This window comes from Epinephelus fuscoguttatus, linkage group LG10 (assembly GCF_011397635.1).
Source record: "Epinephelus fuscoguttatus linkage group LG10, E.fuscoguttatus.final_Chr_v1".
NCBI lineage: Eukaryota > Metazoa > Chordata > Actinopteri > Perciformes > Serranidae > Epinephelus > Epinephelus fuscoguttatus.
The window spans coordinates 17,317,538-17,337,720 of record NC_064761.1 but is presented as its reverse complement, the minus strand read 5'-3'; the positions used below and the strand labels follow the sequence as shown (position 1 = coordinate 17,337,720).

Sequence of the window (20,183 nt, the reverse complement as noted above, 5' to 3'; positions counted from 1 at the left end):
CATGTAATGTTTTCTGTTCAAATATTTGACACCCTTCCTTCATCCGTGTGACCGCTCCTGAAATAACACAAGACAAATGTGCAGGGCTGCAGCTCCAGCCTGTTCTGCTGCCTTTTGTTTGGCTTATATATGTTTTAAAAAAATGGGGTCGCAAGATCGGTCTGTATAGATAGATGAAAATAGGCTTTGGTCTGTGTTGGACTATAACTCAAGGCAGAGATGTGGAATTCCAGTATTTGTCTTCCTGTCTGTCTGACTAACATATTCAGACCCTCTGTGCTTTTATCTTACCACATGCATAAATATTTTAAAACAAAGCTCGATTTCACTGGAAGAAAAACATTATGATTTACTTATTACTCACTTATTCCTTATAAGATCATCCTACTGTAAAGTTACAGTACTTGTTGAGATCATGTTGATCTGATGCACATGTGAAATATTTCAAATGAAATGACTTACATTTTATTATTTCACACATAACGATCACTTTATTGGCAACGAGGTCTTTAAGGTTTTCTTGGTTTGGGCACAAATTTGTAACAAAAAGCCTGCAGAATCTGGGGGTATGAAGTTTGAAAGGCGCAGATGTTTACCACATAGATAGGGTCTAGAGATGCACCAATCCAGCTTTTTCAGTTTCAATACTGATCCCGATGCTGTGGCTTTGAGTATCCCAATCCGATACCGTTGATGACCTAAAAAGCTATATATCTTTACATGTAGAACAGAAAAGACTAGAGGCATCAGGCATTGATGACTACACAGTTCTTTCCGAAGATAAAATGAAGCAAGATGAAACAGATTAATGCAATGATGAGCTATTTATTTTGAACAGAAATAAGGAATTGTGCAACAGCAGTTAAAATAGTGTGAAATACCTCCACACAGCAGATTCTCTCCTTCATTCCATGACGTATGACGTAGCTCGTGTTGCGGTAGATTTAAAGGGAAAGGATTGCCTCAGGTATAGGTTGCATTTTCCGATACCCGATCCATCTATTTTGATAATATCAGGGCCGATATTCGGTCCAGATATCGGATCGGTGCATCCCTAATGTGGTCACACACAAAGATACAATTTCAAAAATGGGAGGTTAAGGATCCAGCATTTTTGCTCCGATTTTCACTTATTTTTTAAATCTATCAGTAAAAACATTAGATTTTTTTTTTTTTTTTTTTCTTTTTTTTTTACATTTAATCACTCATAATCTCAACATTATCATGATCCAAGTGGGTATTATTAGAGGGGTTGACAAACAAACAAAAAACAAAAAAAAACTTGGAGGTGGTTTCTGGTTTTATTTGCATAAGATTGAGATAACTGGTTCCATCTGGATTTGTAAAGGTAATTTTCCAACACCATGAGCACCATAAATGAAATTCATCTGTTCAAGGCTCTCAAGTCAATAAGCAGCAATATATGGACACAAACACATTTATCACTCAGGTGGTTGTGATCTGCATGATTGTGAGTCAATCTACTGTCTGATACTCCCACAGAGGGGACGAAGCATGCCTTCATGTAAACAGCAAAATGGAAAAAAGCATCCGTTTTAAGATAAATAGTATGCAGGTGCATATTAAATGTAACACATCGAGTTGGTCCATTGAGTTGGATATGTTAACTAACATTTTTGGACTGTCTTAGATCATTGGAAAAACATGTATGGATTTAGAAAATGAGCATAGGTCCCCTGTAAAGGGGTGATTCACCAAATTAAAAAATCTTTTGTTACTTCTTGTGGTATATATGTAACAGGGTCAATTAATCAGTTCATTTTTCAGCTTAAACTTATTGTATAATATGCCAATATATTCCTGTGTCACTTAATTTGTGTAGGGGCTCAAGTTATATGGTCATTATTGACGGAGGGCTTTGTTTATACCTCTTCCTGTCAGGTATGTTTTCTGTGTTTTATTGCACTGACTTGCACTGACGAATGTAACATGGCCGTCACCCCCTTTTTGCTGTTGTAGTTCATGGGAGAGGGGCTCCAGATATATTGACAGAAGATTTTGTTTTTACCTCTTACTGTCAGAATCGTCAGGAATAAACGGAGGTCGCCTCCTAAGATATCCACTGTCGGGCCTCTTCATATTAACACAACGCAGACAACACTTGAGTCCACGGTTACATATAGCCATTGAAATAGTATTGTGGACATGGCAGAAATGTCAGAGACAGTATCCAAACCTGGACAAATGAAACCAAAACTATCTGCATAGGTAGAAACTAGTAGAGGCAAATGAGACTATGTGTTTTTCATTTGCTTGTTTTCTTGTAATTGTGGTGCACTGAACCTTTAAATGCACAATAAACGGTGCTGTAAAGACCTAAATCTCACAACTGGATATCTCAAAATCTGTGGAAATGAAACCCTGGAGATATCCATGTACGGGCATGTATAGATAGATTAATATGTCAGTAACTGTGTCCAAAATCACCTCTAGCTTTCCTCATAATTAGTCAGGAGCCTTATGTTGACTGATAATAAATCTCAAAGCCAAAAACACACGCAGCACCATTGTGATAATCACAACATGCTCTAAACTTTAAGATGAATGGGATGTGCAACAAAACAACACACCAGGACCACTTTCACCTCCAGAGAGGAGGAAGCCACCCACAGTCTCTCCCAGCCTGAAGGCCTGCTCCAACACAGCACCCGCTAATTCATTACATTCCCCAATTGAATCATCATCCAAGAGCAATATGCCCCTCATATGAAAGTACTAATTAAGTGCTTAGGGTACTTTGCTATGGTGTTAGTCCTTTTCTCTGGCACGGAAGCACCTAGCTCAGCATCCTGTAGATTTGACACTGAAATGTGGGGCACACACAGAGACTTTTTTTTTTAAGCCCCCCCCCCCCTGCAGTGCCTGTCTGTCTCAGAGCACGACAGGAGGTAAAAGCTGTCGGCCTTCATGTTAAAACTTTCCAGGGCTTGTTAATTTGCATGCTCACGTGAAGGTCATGTATGTGCCTGTATCCTCGCCTTTTGATGTGTTGAGTCATTCACATAGCGCAGACAGGTTGGGGCGCTCCACAAAGCCCGAAATGAGGATACTCATGACCAATGCACGCAAGGGTGTATGTATGTGTGTGTGTGTGTGAGAGAGAGAGAGAGAGAGAGGGAGTGGAATGAAGACAGATAGAAGGAAAAGTACACGTTTTATGCATGAGTGTCTATTTAGAGCAGTCTACAGGGGAGCAGGAGAGTAGTGTGTGTGTGTGTGTGTGTGTGTGGGTGGGTGGGGGGATGGGTCTATCAGAAAATCCTGCTATTCTGGTTGTGTCATTCAGCTTTACGTCTACATGCCCAGTGCAATGAGCAACACTTTCTCGCTCTCCTGATACACACCAATTACATTCCTGAGTCAAAAATGTCAGATATAGTTGTGTGTGTGTGTTTAAGGGAAGGAAATGGATTAACTGGTGTTATCTTTTCTTCTCCCGAGGCAAAAGGCCAGCAGTCTAGACAGCTCAGATAAGGAAATTAAAAATTCCAGTTCTAACAACAACAAAAAAAACCTGTATCAATGAAATGTAGCTATGTCCAACTTTCTCAACTTCCCAGAAAAGGCCTGTGTGTTATGAACTATTTTTTCAGACCCGCACACATATTGTGTGCCTGTTCCCCATGGCAACATCACAGGACTCCCAGCCAGGACTCCTCTCGAGCTCTGATGACGTTTGGGGATGAAGAGATTGGAGGGCGCCAAAACTTTCACACATTTGTCTTGCAGGTTGACAAGCGCCTATGTCTGTTTGGGTTTATTCCAAATTTTCACTGTGATTCAAATAAAGATGAGTGTGTAATTTGCGACATGGAAAGTGTGTCTTGCTTCCTGCAAAGAGCAAAAATGCACCTTCATGTGACGCAGGGAAACCCTGACATCATAGAGCTGACACGGTGGTCTCCCATTAGTGACCGAGCTAAATAAACACTTCTGCCACGGTAGTGAAATGGTCAGTGGACGCAGTGAGTCAGCGTGTACACACACACACACACACACACACACACACACACACACACACACACACACACACACACATACATTAATGTTGGTTTTGAAAACCATCTGTTTAGATTCCAGCAGATGAAAGTCAGCTTTAATCACAGGCCCTGTTGCATCATCATCCCATCAGACTAAAGCTCCCATAATCGTACTGTGTTACGCAGGTTTTTCAAACACTCACATTACCACTGTGTTATGAGCATTGCTTAGTCTGTGACAAAAGACTTGTTTACTTGTTTACAGACCTTCTTTCATTTTTAGATTTCAAAGCAGTATATCTATGCAGTTATAGTGTATGTTTTTCCTTGTACACAAGTTTTTCTTTAGAAAGAGATCATAATGTGAGATCTACCTGTTTAAATGACTGTCTAATCAGCACCATAAAAAAGGATGGCTGCAGCATTTGCTGCCAAAACAATATTTGATATTCTGTAAATGGAGAGACAGTTTTAAGTCAAACATGCTGTTGGAAACTGGTTTGAAACTTGAAAGAGATACTGATAGGCTCTTTGGATAATAATAATTATTTGTGGTGATACATTTTAGCACCATTTTGCTGAAGGCAGGGGAAAGTTGCTTGGTGCTGAATGTTTCATGTGAATTTTTTCCCTTAGTAAAATGAAATAAAATAAAATAAAATAAAATTGAACTGAATTGAATTAAATTAAATTAAATTAAATTAAATTAAATTAAATTAAATTAAATTAAATAAATTGTTATTGTGTATGACTTTTGTTTTAAAAGGGAAACAACTTTGTTGAACATGGTGCAACAACAAACACAATAGATTATAGATCATAATGGACAACAATAATTGTCAGGACCCAGCCTGTAAAGGGAAAGGGAGGCAACATAAAACCAGATGTTTTTGGTATAGAGTTATATATTACCAAATGAAGTAAGGATTATTGTGACAAACAAAATATGAGGCAAACTACAACCAAAAAGGGCTTGTGGGTGCTGTTCAGCTAAAAGAAATAAATATAAAAACAGGAGTTGCTAATCTTATCTAATGAAATCAAAAGCGGGAAAATAAAATCCTAACTATCCTGAATTACTTGATGGCAATGAAAACAAAAGGAATGCTGAAATGTCAGTGCAAGTCAGTTTGTAAAATCTTAAACCAAGCCCAGTCCCAAAATAGCAAAACTAGTGCCTCAGAATGATATTCTTGAGCAAATACAAATTTACCTATTAAAAAGCTTAATACACAATGGCAAGAGGTATAAAAATGCACTTACTAGCCACTTTATCAGGTACACCTTGCTCACACCGGGTTGGACCTCCTTTTGCTTTCAGAACTGCCTGAATTCTTCGTAGCATAAACTCAACAAGGTGCTGGAAACATTCCTCATATATTTTGGTCCATATTGACATTATAGCATCACACAGTTGCTTCAGATTTGTCAGCTGCACATCAATTATGCAAATCTCCCATTCCACCACATCCCAAAGGTGCTCTATTGGATTGAGATCTGGTGACTGTGGAGGCCATTGGAGTACAGTGAACTCATTGTCATGTTAGAGAAACCAGTCTGAGATGATTTGAGCTTTGTGACATGGTGCGTTATCCTGCTGGAAGTAGCCATCAGAAGATGGGTACATTGTGGTTTTAAAAGGATGGACACGGTCAGCAACAATACTCAGGTAGGCTGTGGTGTTTAAACCATGCTCAGTTGGTACTAAGGGGCCCAAAGTGTGCCAAGAAAATATCCCCCACACCATTACACAACCACCAGCAGCCTGAACCGTTGATACAAGGCAGGATGGATCCATGCTTTCATGTTGTTCACGCCAAATTCTGACCCTACCATCTGAATGTCGCAGCAGAAATCAAAATCTCATCAGACCAGGCAACATTTTTCCAATTTTCTATTGTCCAACATTGGTGAGCTCATGCGAACTGTAGCCTCAGTTTCTTGATCTTAGCCATGGCACGTGGTGTGGTCTTCTGCTGCTGTAGCCCATCTGCTTCAAGGTTAGACATGCTGTTCATTCAGAGATGGTCTTCTGCAGACCTTGGTTGCAATGAGTGGTTATTTGAGTTACTGTTGCCTTTCTATCACCTTGAACTAGTCTGGCCATTCTCCTTTGATCTCTGGAATCAACTAGGCATTTTCTCCCAGAGAACTGCCGCTCACTGGATATTTTCCCTTTTTCCATCCTCTGTAAACCCTAAAGATGGATATGCATGAAAATCCCAGTAGATCAGCAGTTTCTGAAATACTCAGACCAGCCCTGTCTGGCACCAACAACCATGCCACGTTCAAAGTCACTTAAATCACATTTCTTCCCCATTCTGATGCTCAGTTTGAACTTCAGCAGGTCGTCTTGACCAAGTCTACATGCCTAAATGCGTTGAGTTGTTGCCATGTGATTGGCTGATTAGCTATTTCCGTTACCAAGCAGTTTAACAGGTGTACCTAACAAAGTGGCTGGTGAGTGTATTTAACAAAGAAATGGTGTGTTTTACAGGCTTTTTAGGGCACAAAATGTGCAGTTGAACAGGTATTGTGTACAATCTGCTGGCGCCACACACACACACAGCCCGGAGTGCTCTGATTACCACTGGCACCACTGTTGCCTTTACTTCCCACAACTTTTCTAGCTCTTCTTTCAGCCCTTGGTATTTTTCAAGCTTCTCCTGTTCCTTCTTCCTGATGTTGCTGTCACTTGAGATTGCAACGTCTATCACCACTGCCTTCCTCTGTTGTTTGTCGATCAACATGATGTCCGGTTGGTTCGCCATCAACAGTTTGTCTGTCTGGATCCGAAAGTCCCTCAGGATCTTAGCTCAGTCATTCCCAATCACCTTAGGAAGCGTCGTCCATTCTGACCTTGGGATGTCCAAGGTCACAATATACATACATATACAGTACAGGCCAAAAGTTTGGACACACCTTCTCATTCAATGCGTTTTCTTTATTTTGATGACTATTTACATTGTAGATTCTCACTGAAGGCATCAAAACTATGAATGAACACATGTGGAGTTATGTACTTAACAAAAAAAGGTGAAATAACTGAAAACATCTTTTATATTCTAGTTTCTTCAAAATAGCCACCCTTTGCTCTGATTACTGCTTTGCACACTCTTGGCATTCTCTCCATGAGCTTCAAGAGGTAGTCACCTGAAATGGTTTTCCAACAGTCTTGAAGGAGTTCCCAGAGGTGTTTAGCACTTGTTGGCCCCTTTGCCTTCACTCTGCGGTCCAGCTCACCCCAAACCATCTCAATTGGGTTCAGGTCCGGTGACTGCGGAGGCCAGGTCATCTGCCGCAGCACTCCATCACTCTCCTTCTTGGTCAAATAGCCCTTACACAGCCTGGAGGTGTGTTTGGGGTCATTGTCCTGTTGAAAAATAAATGATCATCCAACTAAACGCAAACTGGATGGGATGGCATGTCGCTGCAGGATGCTGTGGTAGCCATGCTGGTTCAGTGTGCCTTCAATTTTGAATAAATCCCCAACAGTGTCACCAGCAAAACACCCCCACACCATCACACCTCCTCCTCCATGCTTCACAGTGGGAACCAGGCATGTGGAATCCATCCGTTCACCTTTTCTGCGTCTCACAAAGACACGGCGGTTGGAACCAAAGATCTCAAATTTGGACTCATCAGACCAAAGCACAGATTTCCACTGGTCTAATGTCCATTCCTTGTGTTTCTTGGCCCAAACAAATCTCTTCTGCTTGTTGCCTCTCCTTAGCAGTGGTTTCCTAGCAGCTATTTGACCATGAAGGCCTGATTCGCGCAGTCTCCTCTTAACAGTTGTTCTAGAGATGGGTCTGCTGCTAGAACTCTGTGTGGCATTCATCTGGTCTCTGATCTGAGCTGCTGTTAACTTGCGATTTCTGAGGCTGGTGACTCGGATGAACTTATCCTCAGAAGCAGAGGTGACTCTTGGTCTTCCTTTCCTGGGTCGGTCCTCATGTGTGCCAGTTTCGTTTGTAGCGCTTGATGGTTTTTGCGACTCCACTTGGGGACACATTTAAAGTTTTTGCAATTTTCCGGACTGACTGACCTTCATTTCTTAAAGTAATGATGGCCACTCGTTTTTCTTTAGTTAGCTGATTGGTTCTTGCCATAATATGAATTTTAACAGTTGTCCAATAGGGCTGTCGGCTGTGTATTAACCTGACTTCTGCACAACACAACTGATGGTCCCAACCCCATTGATAAAGCAAGAAATTCCACTAATTAACCCTGATAAGGCACACCTGTGAAGTGGAAACCATTTCAGGTGACTACCTCTTGAAGCTCATGGAGAGAATGCCAAGAGTGTGCAAAGCAGTAATCAGAGCAAAGGGTGGCTATTTTGAAGAAACTAGAATATAAAACATGTTTTCAGTTATTTTACCTTTTTTTGTTAAGTACATAACTCCACATGTGTTCATTCATAGTTTTGATGCCTTCAGTGAGAATCTACAATGTAAATAGTCATGAAAATAAAGAAAACGCATTGAATGAGAAGGTGTGTCCAAAATTTTGGCCTGTACTGTATATATATATATATATATATATAAATTGCCATTGCATATAGGCCTGTAATTACTACATTCCTGTTTAAAGTCAGTATATTTAATATGTTATATTTTATCCCTATATTATAACTTGCACCATTGTATGTCTTCTTCTGTGATTTTCTTTTTATACATATTCATTGTTAAAGGGAGCCTGAGATATGTTTTCTTTTCTCAAAGATGACTGCTTCTCTGTAATTGTTGCGCACAGGACAATAAATAGCTTGAAACGGCATTTCTTGTGTTTTGTCGCCCTCTTGCGGCCAATATGGGAAATACATACAGTAACCTGCAGTTTCACATTTGGTCCACTAGGGGCGCTGTCGTGTATGCGGAAGCAAAAACCACCCAGAGGAAAAGGGAGGAAGTCAGGAAGCTGTCTGTCTGTGACAGCCGTATCAAAGAAAAGCACAGTAAAAAAAAAAAGGCCGGACTTGAGCTTGAACTCTTGTCCTTTTCGGATAGAAATAGACTCCTAAACCCGCCACCGACATGTCGAAGAGCACCACGGCCGCCCGCTTCAGGCGAGTGGACGTGGACGAGTACGACGAGAACAAATTCGTGGACGAAGAGGACGGAGGAGAAAACCAGCTGGGTCCCGACGAGGCAGAGGTGGACTCCCTCATCAGACAATATCCTTCACATGATTAGCTAGCCTGTCTGTTAGCATACACGGTCTGCTACGAGAACAGGCACAGTCCGGTGTATGTGTGTGTGTGTATTTTGGGGTTCAGTTTATCAGCATATTTCCTCTCTGTCTGTATAAATGTTGTCTCTACATGGGCGTTTTGCAAGTAGGCCAGTCACTGTCCAGACTTGCCTGGCAGTCACATTCCAGGGATTTCTGCTCCAAGACAGAACAGGCTTGTATGTATGTGTATTAACTGCAACCCAGTGTGCATTTGCATCACTACAAGTTCTCAATTCAATCCTAGAAAGCCTTTATGGACTGCTGTGACCTTAAATATCTGTGCAGCTTCATTGTGTTTCAGTACGTTAGTTTGATGAGAGGAGTTTTGCAGAAGCAGGAGGTTTAGCTCATGTGCCAAAATATCTGTTTTCTCGTTGATACAGCAGTTATATTTTGGGTGCGAGTCTGTGTATAGAGGCTTTGAGGTGCTTCTGTAAAGTCTGCAGCCAGCAGTTTCAGTCTTATAGGCCTTATAAGGCATAGAAGAGCCGCACTTCCTCATTGAATAAGACGGTTTCCTCCCACCTCATGCAACAGTGAAGGAGAAGTAAAGGTTCGCATTTTTTCAAGTCTGACATCAACCACACTTATAATATGAACAGGAAAACCAGACTGACGTGCCTTTATGTACAGTCCCGTAGGGCACACTGCTCATACTGGTTTACACTGGCTGTGAGGAGCGTGAATTGCACTCTTTGTGTAACTAGTTAAGCAAAGACGGAAGTTAGTACTGAAAGGACTGCAACAGTGGAGTATCTTTTATTAGTCTAACTCAAGAGTACTGAACCCTTATGATACTTCCTGCTGAACATTTTAGCATGCACTTTTTTCCAGAACTGAGAGCTGTGGCTTTGCCATCAGCTACATTCAAGTTGCACTCAGACAGCATATCTTCACAGCCTGTGTTACAGTTATAGGATTATCTTTTACAATGTAGATATGGATACAAGAGTATTGTTTCAAGACAGACTTGAAGACGGTCATTTCTATTGTATTAAAGCACATTTCAGAGCAAGTGAACTCAATGTGCTTTACATTAAAATGTGCAACCCCCCACCCACAGCCACGCTGCATACTTAAATTGCACAGACATGCACAGACACACACCTACAGTATCTAATCATAAACCTTAGAAAACTGAAGAAGCTAATGCTCATAAACACACAGAATTGTGGTGGCTCAACACTGTGCTTGTTATGTCATATTTGGGCTTGTAGCCATTATTGTGATGAGGAGGTCTGTCCCTGCTGTGCTGTGTTGCATCCTTAACCCTCCCTGCACAGGAAATCTCATGGAGGCTTTACATGCTGTCCTGAAGAACCCGCCAATCAACACAAAGAACCAGAACGTCAAGGTGGGCGTTTGCCACATTCTTGATTCTGTAATGAGTCACTTTGTGGGCTTGTTACACCCTTGATTCAATACTGAAGACATTTGTGAGAAGAGGTTACTTGAACATATTTAATGTAGAGATATTCTGTCATGATACTCATATTGTAGCAGATCTTGTGTAGTTGTAGACCCATGGCTGTTTTAAACATGTCAGTATCTCCTGATGTAAACGCATCATTCTGAAATGCATCTTAAATCTTGTGGCAGAGTGTTTACGAAGCAGCCAGTTTTGTTTTACTTCATTATGCAAAGGAATTATATAATATCCATCCATCCAAACAGCCTGAGATGTGGGTTGTGATTCAGAGGTCTGGAACAAGGCTAATAGTAACTCCTGTCTTCACACATCTCTCCTTTTCTTGTCAGGATCGTGCTGAGGGTTTGGTGCTGAAGGTGCTCAGCGCCTTTAAGAGCAGTGACATTGAGAAGGGAGTGCAGTCCCTCGACAAGAACGGCGTGGACCTGCTGATGAAATACATCTACAAAGGCTTCGAGAGGCCGTCAGAAAACAGCAGCGCGGTTCTCCTGCAGTGGCATGAAAAGGTGAATATTTACAGTTCATTCACATAATCTTCAATCAAACCTAAAACCGTTTTAGACAAATTATTAATTTGTAGATAAAACTGGATTGACTAGAGGGAGAAGCTGACATTTGAGATGAAGGTGGTAAGCAAGATATAAATGAAAGCACCTCCAGGGCAGCTCAAACATGAAGTCCATGACGTTGGGTTTACTTATGCTGGCCTTACACCAAATGACTTTTCAAGCTATTTCACTGTTGTAGACAAATTTCCAGTGTCGGGCAAAATCCTTAGAGTTTTATCTCAGTTGGTGTGCACTCCTATGGTCATTATTTGGTGTAAGATGGTCACAAAACTCAGTCTGAGCTGTCTCATGTTAGTCTTTTTTCTAACGTGACATTCTGACAAAATCAAACATGTTTAATATTATCGGAAGTTTTTAGTCGTTGCTCATGCAAATAGTGAAGATAGCTGCACTCTTTCCAGAACCAAACAAGTAGCAGCAAACCGAAAGACAGTATAGGTGGAGGGTGTCGGTTCTCAGACTGTGAAAAAGAAGGAGGAGCTTTGGAGTGAACAAGAGTTGGAGATTAGTTTAGCATGTATCTGAGCGTTTAACCGGCACTTATTTTAGTGAGAAATCCTCTTTTTTTAATTGGTTTGCCTCTCATTTCCATGGTCTCCTCCTGCTAAAAAAAGCACTGCTAACCAACAGGAGCTGGTGGTGAGTTGAGGCGACAAAATCCAAAATTTAAAGTTTGTGTGCAAGTACAGTCTATCTTCATGGATTCTTTTGATGCCAAATTTACAAGAATACGCTTGACGTATGCTGCCTTTTATCATGTGTTTTTAGAGTTATGTGTTTTTGCAGACATCTAAGGAATTGTTAATATGTCATACTACTTAAAGGGAGTTTGGTGCAACATTTCCCACCTGGAGCAAAATGGGAAATTTTCTTAAAATGAATCTAGCCTTAGTCTTGCAAATAGTGACCCTGCAAGATCCCCAGTCCTTTCAAAATCTTATAGTATGTGACTAAAAACACACACTGTCATTAGATGTGAAAGGGGGTCACACATATTTTCAAAGTATTTTCAGTCTTCTAGTATCTTATAGACATTAGATGTAGCTTTAGAAATACTTTTACATGGTAAAGAAGAGTAATCACTGTTTATAAATGGTGACATTGATGATGATGATCAAGAGTTCTCAAATAACATATTAGACTGAAACGGCTGGTTTGAGATGGCCTGAGTTTGGCCACAAGATACCACAACTCTGAATACAAGATGAGCTGTTAGATTTCAGACTCAGTTTCAGCACTAAATAAAAAAAGCCTAACCACATGTCTTCCTCTTGTATCTCCAGGCTCTGGCAGCTGGAGGAGTGGGCAGCATCGTCAGGGTACTAACAGCGAGGAAGACGGTCTAAAATAGGAGCGGAGGATCAGCTTGCTCCACATCACTGACAGATACAAGGGGGGTGCACTGTACTGTACTGTACTGTACTGTTCATGTAATCATAACAGATGGCATCGGGACTAAAAGGAAAAACAGATTTTTTTAACCCAATATGATCCTGCTGCTGTTCAAGGCTTAACAAATCAAATCTGGGTCACATTCGGTTAAAAACGTGTCTTTTCTTTCTGTTCATGATCACAGCCGACTGAATCGTGTTCCTCACAGGGTGCTACAGATAACTTTGCATCTCATGTGTCTGTGCTGCTTCCCCGATCTGTTCACAGTATCGTCATTATTATCATGTCATTTCCATACAGTGTAAGCTCATTGTACACACCAGTGGTTCCCAACCTTGAGGAGATAAACCCAGAAAACACATATTCCTGCTATACAATTTACAACAATCTTCTTCCTCCAATCTTTGCTTTTTACCTCTCTTATTGGTCACAAGCCAAAAAGGTTGGGAGCCACTGCTGTATCTACACAGTCACATAAACACACTTGTGCTCAATCACAGGCATATATCATTACTTGACTGATTTCCACACAAACACACAGAAGGTTTCAGCTTTGCTTCTCTCAGGAAAACTCTCTCAGTATTTGTTTTTTCATCATTCTCCTGTGTTATCTCTCCAGTGGAGACTTCCTGATGGAATAAAAGCCTGATTCTCTGTCAGTAAATCCTCTCATTGCCTCTCCCTGTAACACTAGCAGTGGGAGGCTCTTGAAAAGCACAGTCACAGATGGAGGGTGGTGGATATGCTCACGGGGGTCGCTATTTACCCTGTGGAGCGGGAGGAGGGTGGATGGAGGGGGTGGGGGGGTTGGTGTCATCCATCCATCCTTTCACGCTGCCTGCTGCCCCAGTTAAGGATTATTACCCACGATGCATCTCCACCACCACTCCTATTAATCCCATTTCATTGTTCCCCATGCCCCTCGTGTGTCTGACTCTCTCATGCACCCTCTGCTACTGCGCAGGGCATCATGCAGCTCTGCTGGTTCTGTTTATAGGAGCTGCATTTTTTTCTGTACTTTCAGGAAAATGGCACGTCACCCTGAGCATCCTGTCTCAGATAGCTTTTTGTATTTAACAGAAAAAAATAATCTAGGATTAAACATTTTCCTCTCGGTTTTGTTTTATAGTGATGATTTTTGCCTCAAGGCTAAATCTCTAAATGATGGAAATTAAAAACCGCTTTAAGGTTTGACAGTGTCAGTGTTGCAGGAGAGACTTAAGATAAAATCATGATTATTTTGTCTCTGGAAATGGCAAAGAAAGTTTATGTGATTTTAAAAAAAATATATATTGTTTGCATGATCCCACTTTTGAGAATATTTTCTCAAGCATTTCATACCTGTCTTTTCTACATGTCGTGTTTTTTCTGGGTTTAAATTTCCACTCATTTAAACATCCTCCACACATGGTGTTGTCTGGCAGTAGAAGTCACACTGTTACAACCATGTTTGCTTTTTAATTTCCACACATTTTCTAACATGAGGAGGGACACTGGAAATGTTTATCTGCCTTATCAGGTAGAAAACGTCTGTTGCCAAACGATTTATTTTGCTTTCATGGAAATATTGTAGCTCAAATTGATGGTTTTGTTGCCCCTGTGTATTAGAGAAGAATCTTTCAAAGTGGTGGAGTTGTAACTATAAACAGTATAAACAGCAAAGTGTGTTACGGTTAAAAAAAAAGTTTCCGTTTTGAAAATACTACGTAGTGATCAGGGAAATTCAGTTCCAGCATGTTTTGTTCCTGCTCATTTCCAACCAGACACTGAGTGGAATTTCTCAATCAATGTTGCTTTTTCTAAAAACACACATGTCACAGTTGTGTTTTACTCACCGGTTGATATTTAGACATGGGTTATCATGTTTGAATACCGTCATCAGTGATGATGCATCCAGACATTAGATTCCTTTTTCTAATGCAGTAACGTCTAGTTTTACATGAAAACAAGATTTCGTCTCCTGCTTCATGTATTTCTAGTCAGAGATGCTCTTCTAGACGAGATCGAGAAGACGAGGGAGCATACCAAACTGATGTACAAACTGCCTTACTCGATATTCCTTTTTTATGTTTGTGCTTTTTTGACAAAAAAATAAAGGTATGAATGCTGATCATAACTTTGTCACGACTTCATGTTTTACATGCACATACCAAGTTTTATGAATGTAAGTTAGTGTCTTCATCACTGATAAAATTGGAGTTTTGGACTTAATGTGCATTCAGAAAGTATGCAGGCCTTACATTTGTTCACATGGTTAAGTTGCAGCCTTGTGCTGTTTTTTATTCTTTAAGAAAATGTAGTAATATTTGCAATTCTTTTTAAAGGAAAACTTAAATATCACATTGACATAAGTAGTCTGCAGTCCTGATTTTCCTTTATGGGTATCTCTGTACTTTGCTTCGTTAAGCTGTCCCCTTAACTCTGATCTCAAAACAGCGTGATGCTGCAACCACCATGCTTCACTGTTATTTTCTCACAGTCTTGAGAGTCCTTCAGGTGCTTTTTTTGCAAACTCAGAGTGAGTTTATTTGTATCTTTCCCTGAGGAGAGGCTTCTGGTTGGTCACTTTGTTATAAAGTCCAGATTGATGGTGTTACAGTGATGTTTGTCTGGAAATTTCCCCCATTTCTGACCATCGTGCTCTTGGTCACCTCTCCTACCAAGGCCCTTCTTTTCTGATTGTTCAGTTTGGCCACAGCCAGTTCTAGTAAAAGGTCCTGGTTGATACAAACTTCTTCCATTTAGGAATCATCAATCATAGTGCTCTTGGAAACCTTCAATGTTGCCTACATTTTTTTGCTGCCTTTCTCAGATGTGTGCCTCAACACAAACCCGTTTCTGAGCTCTGCAGGCAGTTCCTTCAACATCAAGGCTTGATTTTTGCTCTGAAATGCATTGTCAGCAGTTAGAGTGTATGCAGACAGGTGTGTGCCTTCCCAAATCATGTCCAATTAATTTAATTGACCACAGGTGCACTCAAAGCAAGGTGTAGAAACATCTCAAAGACAATCAGGAGAAATGGAAGGCATCAGAGCAAAATGTATACAGGGAAATGGCAACGGATCTGCATAGTTATGTGAATGTGATTTTTTTTTTAAAAATAAAATTGCAAACATTTGTAAAATCCTGTTTTTGCTCTGTCAATATGGAGAACTGACTGTAAATTATGAAGCAAAACATTGATTTAAACATTAACATGACAATGCATACCAATATCTGAAAAAAGCAAAGTGAAAGTTATGAGTAAAAATCCTTCATTTTAACATCCCAGATGGCTGCCGCACAGACAGAGGTGAGCACACACCTTCTGAGAGTGACTACAAAACATCATCGGTCATGATAATACGTAGGCTGAAGCCTCATTTACAATTCAGATCAGAATAGGTTGGTTACACCATTTTTTTTCTTGTTTTGCCTTTATCAGGGGAGCAAACAAGAATAAAAAGTTTATATTACTTTTCAGCCACTTTCGCGCTTCTTCATATTCTGAATTGTGGTACTAGATTCTCCTTAAGATTTGCTTGTTTGTGTCTACCAGCTGTTTCCATTTCAGCCAATTTCCCATTATTTCATCACTATATATATATATATATATATATCCAAAATAAATATAGTAAGATTGTTGTTAATTAAACACGTGATTTGCTACTGGAGATAGTGAGACATTAACTCAAGTAAAACTCTTAAAGATTACAATTAGAACTTGTTTGTTTTGCATAAACAATATGAGGATTAAAAACATGTCAGACACACTGACTATAATCATGTGATCACTTGACCTTGATATCATCTACTCCCACATGTGACTAATAAGGATCAGTGCTGTTTCATGTAGCAGCGCTGCAGACATACATTGTGCTTAATTTCAGCGTATATTCATTTATTACATTTTTATTACAAAATGGATACAATAAGTACAGTATGGCAATACATTATGAGAAAAAAAACATATGTACAAGTCATAAAAATAAAATACATCTTGACATCAACTACAGGATGGAGCAGTATATGGCACATTGATGGTGTAATCAGTGTAATGATGAGACAGGGTTTTTATCTGATGCACTTGTGTGTGTATGATGGGCTGCTACCTGAGGATGCAGAGTGCGTGACAGTCAACTTTTCTAATCACCAAAATGAGCACCATATCTGTGTAGTCACAACTCCACTGTGGTGACTGGTGACACAAAGACTAAACAAAGGTGGGAACTGCCCATTCTTTCTTGTTCAAGCACTTCCCAATAAGTTAATAATAGGTAGATGTAAATAAAAGGCTAGATAGGATTTCTGGAGCAGGGTTGAGTCCTACTTTCGGAGCCGGCAATGGACGGGTCTGAGGAGCAAAATCTTGTTGATCTTATAAATAAATCTGAAGGGACGGGGGGAAATAACAAGGAAAAGTATCAAACATTTCAAGGAAACAGTCCCGACAGACTGAGGTGAGGACTCCAGAGATTACAGCCAGTTCCATCCAAGCCACCCGTTAACCTCCAGTGGTCTGTATTGTATCCACTCTGAATCTACTTCCTCTCATCTTCAGGGCTGTATGCACTCACTGACCTCTCTCACACTGAACACACAGTCTTTTTCAGTCTGTTTACTGATGTGGTTACTTTTCCAAAAACCACACAGGACACAATTCATCACCTTTGTCTTGCATCATTTAAAGTGCTCTCAGTAGGGGTAGGCAGAGACGGCGATATAGACGATAAAGGTCGTCTGGTACTCGATGCCTCCGTCTGCGCTGTAGGAGAGGGCACGGACCTTCATGCGGTACGTGCGGGGCTCTCGAAGGGCCAGAGTCGTAAACAGCACCCCCTTCAGGTTCTCGTCTCGCAGGGCAAAAGGTAACGTGACGTCCTCGTCCACCACTAGGAAGCTGGTCCTGGGGTGCATCACGCCGTCCTGAGTGTAGGCCACCAGTCTGATGAGGTCCTGGTTGGCTGCAATGCCAAAGGGAAGAGACAGTAGCTTGTACTCCAGGGCGTAAGGGCTCAGTGCACACTCCAGGTCGTTTGGCGGGCAGTTCTTCAGGCAAAACCTAAACACAGCATAAACAGCAGATTTCAGTGCACTGTGGGAAAGCAGAGAAATGATGAATACTATCTGAGCTAGATAAATAGATAGATTAACTTTATCATTTAAAGGGAAATTGCAACTATCTATTGTGCATAGTTAAGATTAATTTTTGAAGAAATTATATACAAACCAAAAATGCAGTTTACAAGCTCACTGGCACTGGAATATGTCTGAATTGTACTGTATTTATGTTTATATTCTTTGGCACAGTTATCATGATGGATAAAGAGAAATGTTTGTTAACTATTTTCATGTGCACCATTTTCCATTCTGCTGGGGTGGCAACAAAAGTCCAAGCATCATTTGTCGCTCAAATTACCTGCATGATATGGTACCACAATGACCATGTGAAGAATTTTTTTTTTTTTTTGATGAACTGATCCTTTAAAGCAGGAGTCTTCAACGTTTTTTTGGCTCCTTGGCTCAAAGACATATAGAGCAGAGAGTCCCTGAGTTGCGTTTGAGATAATTCTCTGAATATTTTCAGGCCTTTTCTTGTCTATTTTAACCTGTAGCTTATAAGTCAGCAGCAGCTGTAGCATGGCTAGCTGCATTAGCCTCACCCTCTGTACTTATGGTGGTGGTTTCTGTGGGGAACCATATTTCAGAGTCTCTTGCTCGAAAAGTTACAAAGCGATACATTGCAGCTCACAAGAACATTCGGAATAATGATACAGATAATAGGCCAATATGTTTGAACAACGTAATGTACATGTTAGCTAATCAATTCATCTTGTGGTTAGGGATGGGTGCCGCACAGTGATTTAGTGCTAGCTATCTTACAAGATTGCACAAGGATTCATGGGTAACAGTTAACAATTATGTTGTGTACTGTAAATTAAATGTAAAAAAAATTATCAAACAATAATTTGGCGGCCCTACTTAAGTCACTCTGAGGACTCCTAGGGGCCCCTTGTTGAAGATCCAGGCTTTAATATTTAAAATGATCCAAAAACACAAACTGCTCCATAATTGTAAATCTCCTAGATTGAACCTATATTTTATTTTGTTGTCATGTTGTATCTCTTGAAAGTGCAAACAGACAACTTCTCAGCTTTCCAAGTGGCATTACTTTCAGCACCACAGTCAACTCAGACAACCAGATCGCTTTGCATTTTCCTCTGAGCCTCGCAACTACCACAGTTTCCACAGTTCCTACTGTTGTTCCACCATCCACCATTTCCACCACTGTGGACAGTAACTGCAAAGAACACTGATACTCTTTGGTAGCTGGGGATAGCTACCAATCACTACTGGGTAAAACAAAACTGTTACCCTCTTCCTGTTGTAGTTGCGCAACGGTTGACACACTTCCTCTGTGCTATAAATTGAGCTTTCATTTTCCCAGGAGATCATACCCAGTGACAGACAGAATTGCATTGTGAAAGTGAAACTTATAGAAGCCAATCTAAACACAGATAGTGTCATTATTCTACAGCCATTACATTGTGTGATCAACACTTATTTCATAAAGATAGGTTGAGTAAAGATAAGTAAAACACTGTCTTTTTCCACTTTAATGGATAGATCCTAACTGAGTGTATTTCTCTGAAGGTTTACCCTGTGGCTGGATCCCTCTGGTAGTTTGGTGGACAGGGTGTGTCAATACACTGGTAACTGCCTCTCATGTTAAAGCACATCTGGTTTGCTCCACACTGGATGTTCTGCTCCAGGCACTCGTCAATATCTGCAGATGCACCAAACAGCTTATCATTATTACGGAACATGATCTGTTAAAAGAAAAATGATGGGTGATTGAAAGAAAGAGGTGGTAGCTGGTGTTTCTCACCTTGACATGTCTTGCCATTAGTCATGAGGCGGTAACCAGGGGGACAGAGACACCTGTGGCTCCCTGGTGTGTTCATACACTCATGCTGACAGGCATCCCTCACCTCACACTCATTTATGTCTGTTGGTGTCCCACAAACGCACACACACACACACACACACACACACACACACACACACACAACAATACAGAGAAAATGAGAGCATAAACGATGCATTAAGATATATTTTTAAAGCTCACAGCAAGCAGCAAAGCAAAAAGAGTCTCACTCCATCCTCTCCCTCATCTCAACCCTGCCTGTCCTCCATTGTTACCTAAGCAGGTGCCACCTCTGGCCTCAAACCCCTGCTGACAAGCGAGGGAGCCCTGCTGTGAGGAGTGTTTGCGAATCTCTCTGCGGCTCCGGCTCCTGCTGCGCCCCCTTGTGGTGGCTGCGTAGGAGTGGTAGCTCTGAGAGGCCAAGTTGTGGTACAGTCGCTGGTAGGAGTTGCGGTCAGGAGAGGATTGTGATGTTTGGTAGCCGAATGAGTAACTTTCATAGCTGGGCAGACGCTCCAGACCAGCGCAGGATTTGCCATCCCCGAGCAGATAGCGCCCTGGTGGGCAGGTGCACTTGAAGCTGCCGGGCGTGTTGATGCACTGGTGGGCACAGGGCTGTGGAAGCCGCTCACACTCATTTATGTCTG

The 20,183-nt window shown here is 41.0% G+C and overlaps 2 protein-coding genes across 2 annotated transcripts in view; one reads left to right on the top strand and one right to left on the bottom strand.

Annotated features, from left to right (window-relative positions):
• The first annotated feature begins 8,882 nt into the window (after nt 1–8,882).
• arpc5b (actin related protein 2/3 complex, subunit 5B) lies at nt 8,883–14,745 on the top strand. The gene is made up of 4 exons (XM_049588010.1): nt 8,883–9,181; nt 10,522–10,593; nt 10,998–11,174; nt 12,521–14,745. The coding sequence occupies exons 1-4, from the start codon at nt 9,041–9,043 to the stop codon at nt 12,581–12,583; spliced, it is 453 nt and encodes a 150-aa protein (XP_049443967.1). The 5' UTR covers nt 8,883–9,040; the 3' UTR covers nt 12,584–14,745.
• A 1,632-nt stretch (nt 14,746–16,377) lies between these two features.
• hmcn1 (hemicentin 1) overlaps nt 16,378–20,183 on the bottom strand; it is a 96,791-nt gene continuing 92,985 nt past the window's right edge. The window contains exons 104-107 of the mRNA XM_049588337.1: nt 19,812–20,180; nt 19,498–19,617; nt 19,269–19,395; nt 16,378–17,670 (exon numbers count right to left, since the gene is read on the bottom strand). Of these exons, the coding sequence (XP_049444294.1) occupies nt 17,304–17,670; nt 19,269–19,395; nt 19,498–19,617; nt 19,812–20,180 (983 nt within the window). The 3' untranslated portion in view covers nt 16,378–17,303. The remainder of the gene's footprint in view (nt 17,671–19,268; nt 19,396–19,497; nt 19,618–19,811; nt 20,181–20,183) is intronic.

Excerpts from the sequence above, each read along its gene's own strand:
- arpc5b (XM_049588010.1), top strand. The coding sequence starts at position 9,041 with ATGTCGAAGAGCACCACGGCCGCCCGCTTCAGGCGAGTGGACGTGGAC. Across the intron at positions 9,182-10,521 it reads TGGACTCCCTCATCAGACAA|GGAAATCTCATGGAGGCTTT; the intron begins TATCCTTCACAT and ends CCTCCCTGCACA. Across the intron at positions 11,175-12,520 it reads TCCTGCAGTGGCATGAAAAG|GCTCTGGCAGCTGGAGGAGT; the intron begins GTGAATATTTAC and ends TTGTATCTCCAG.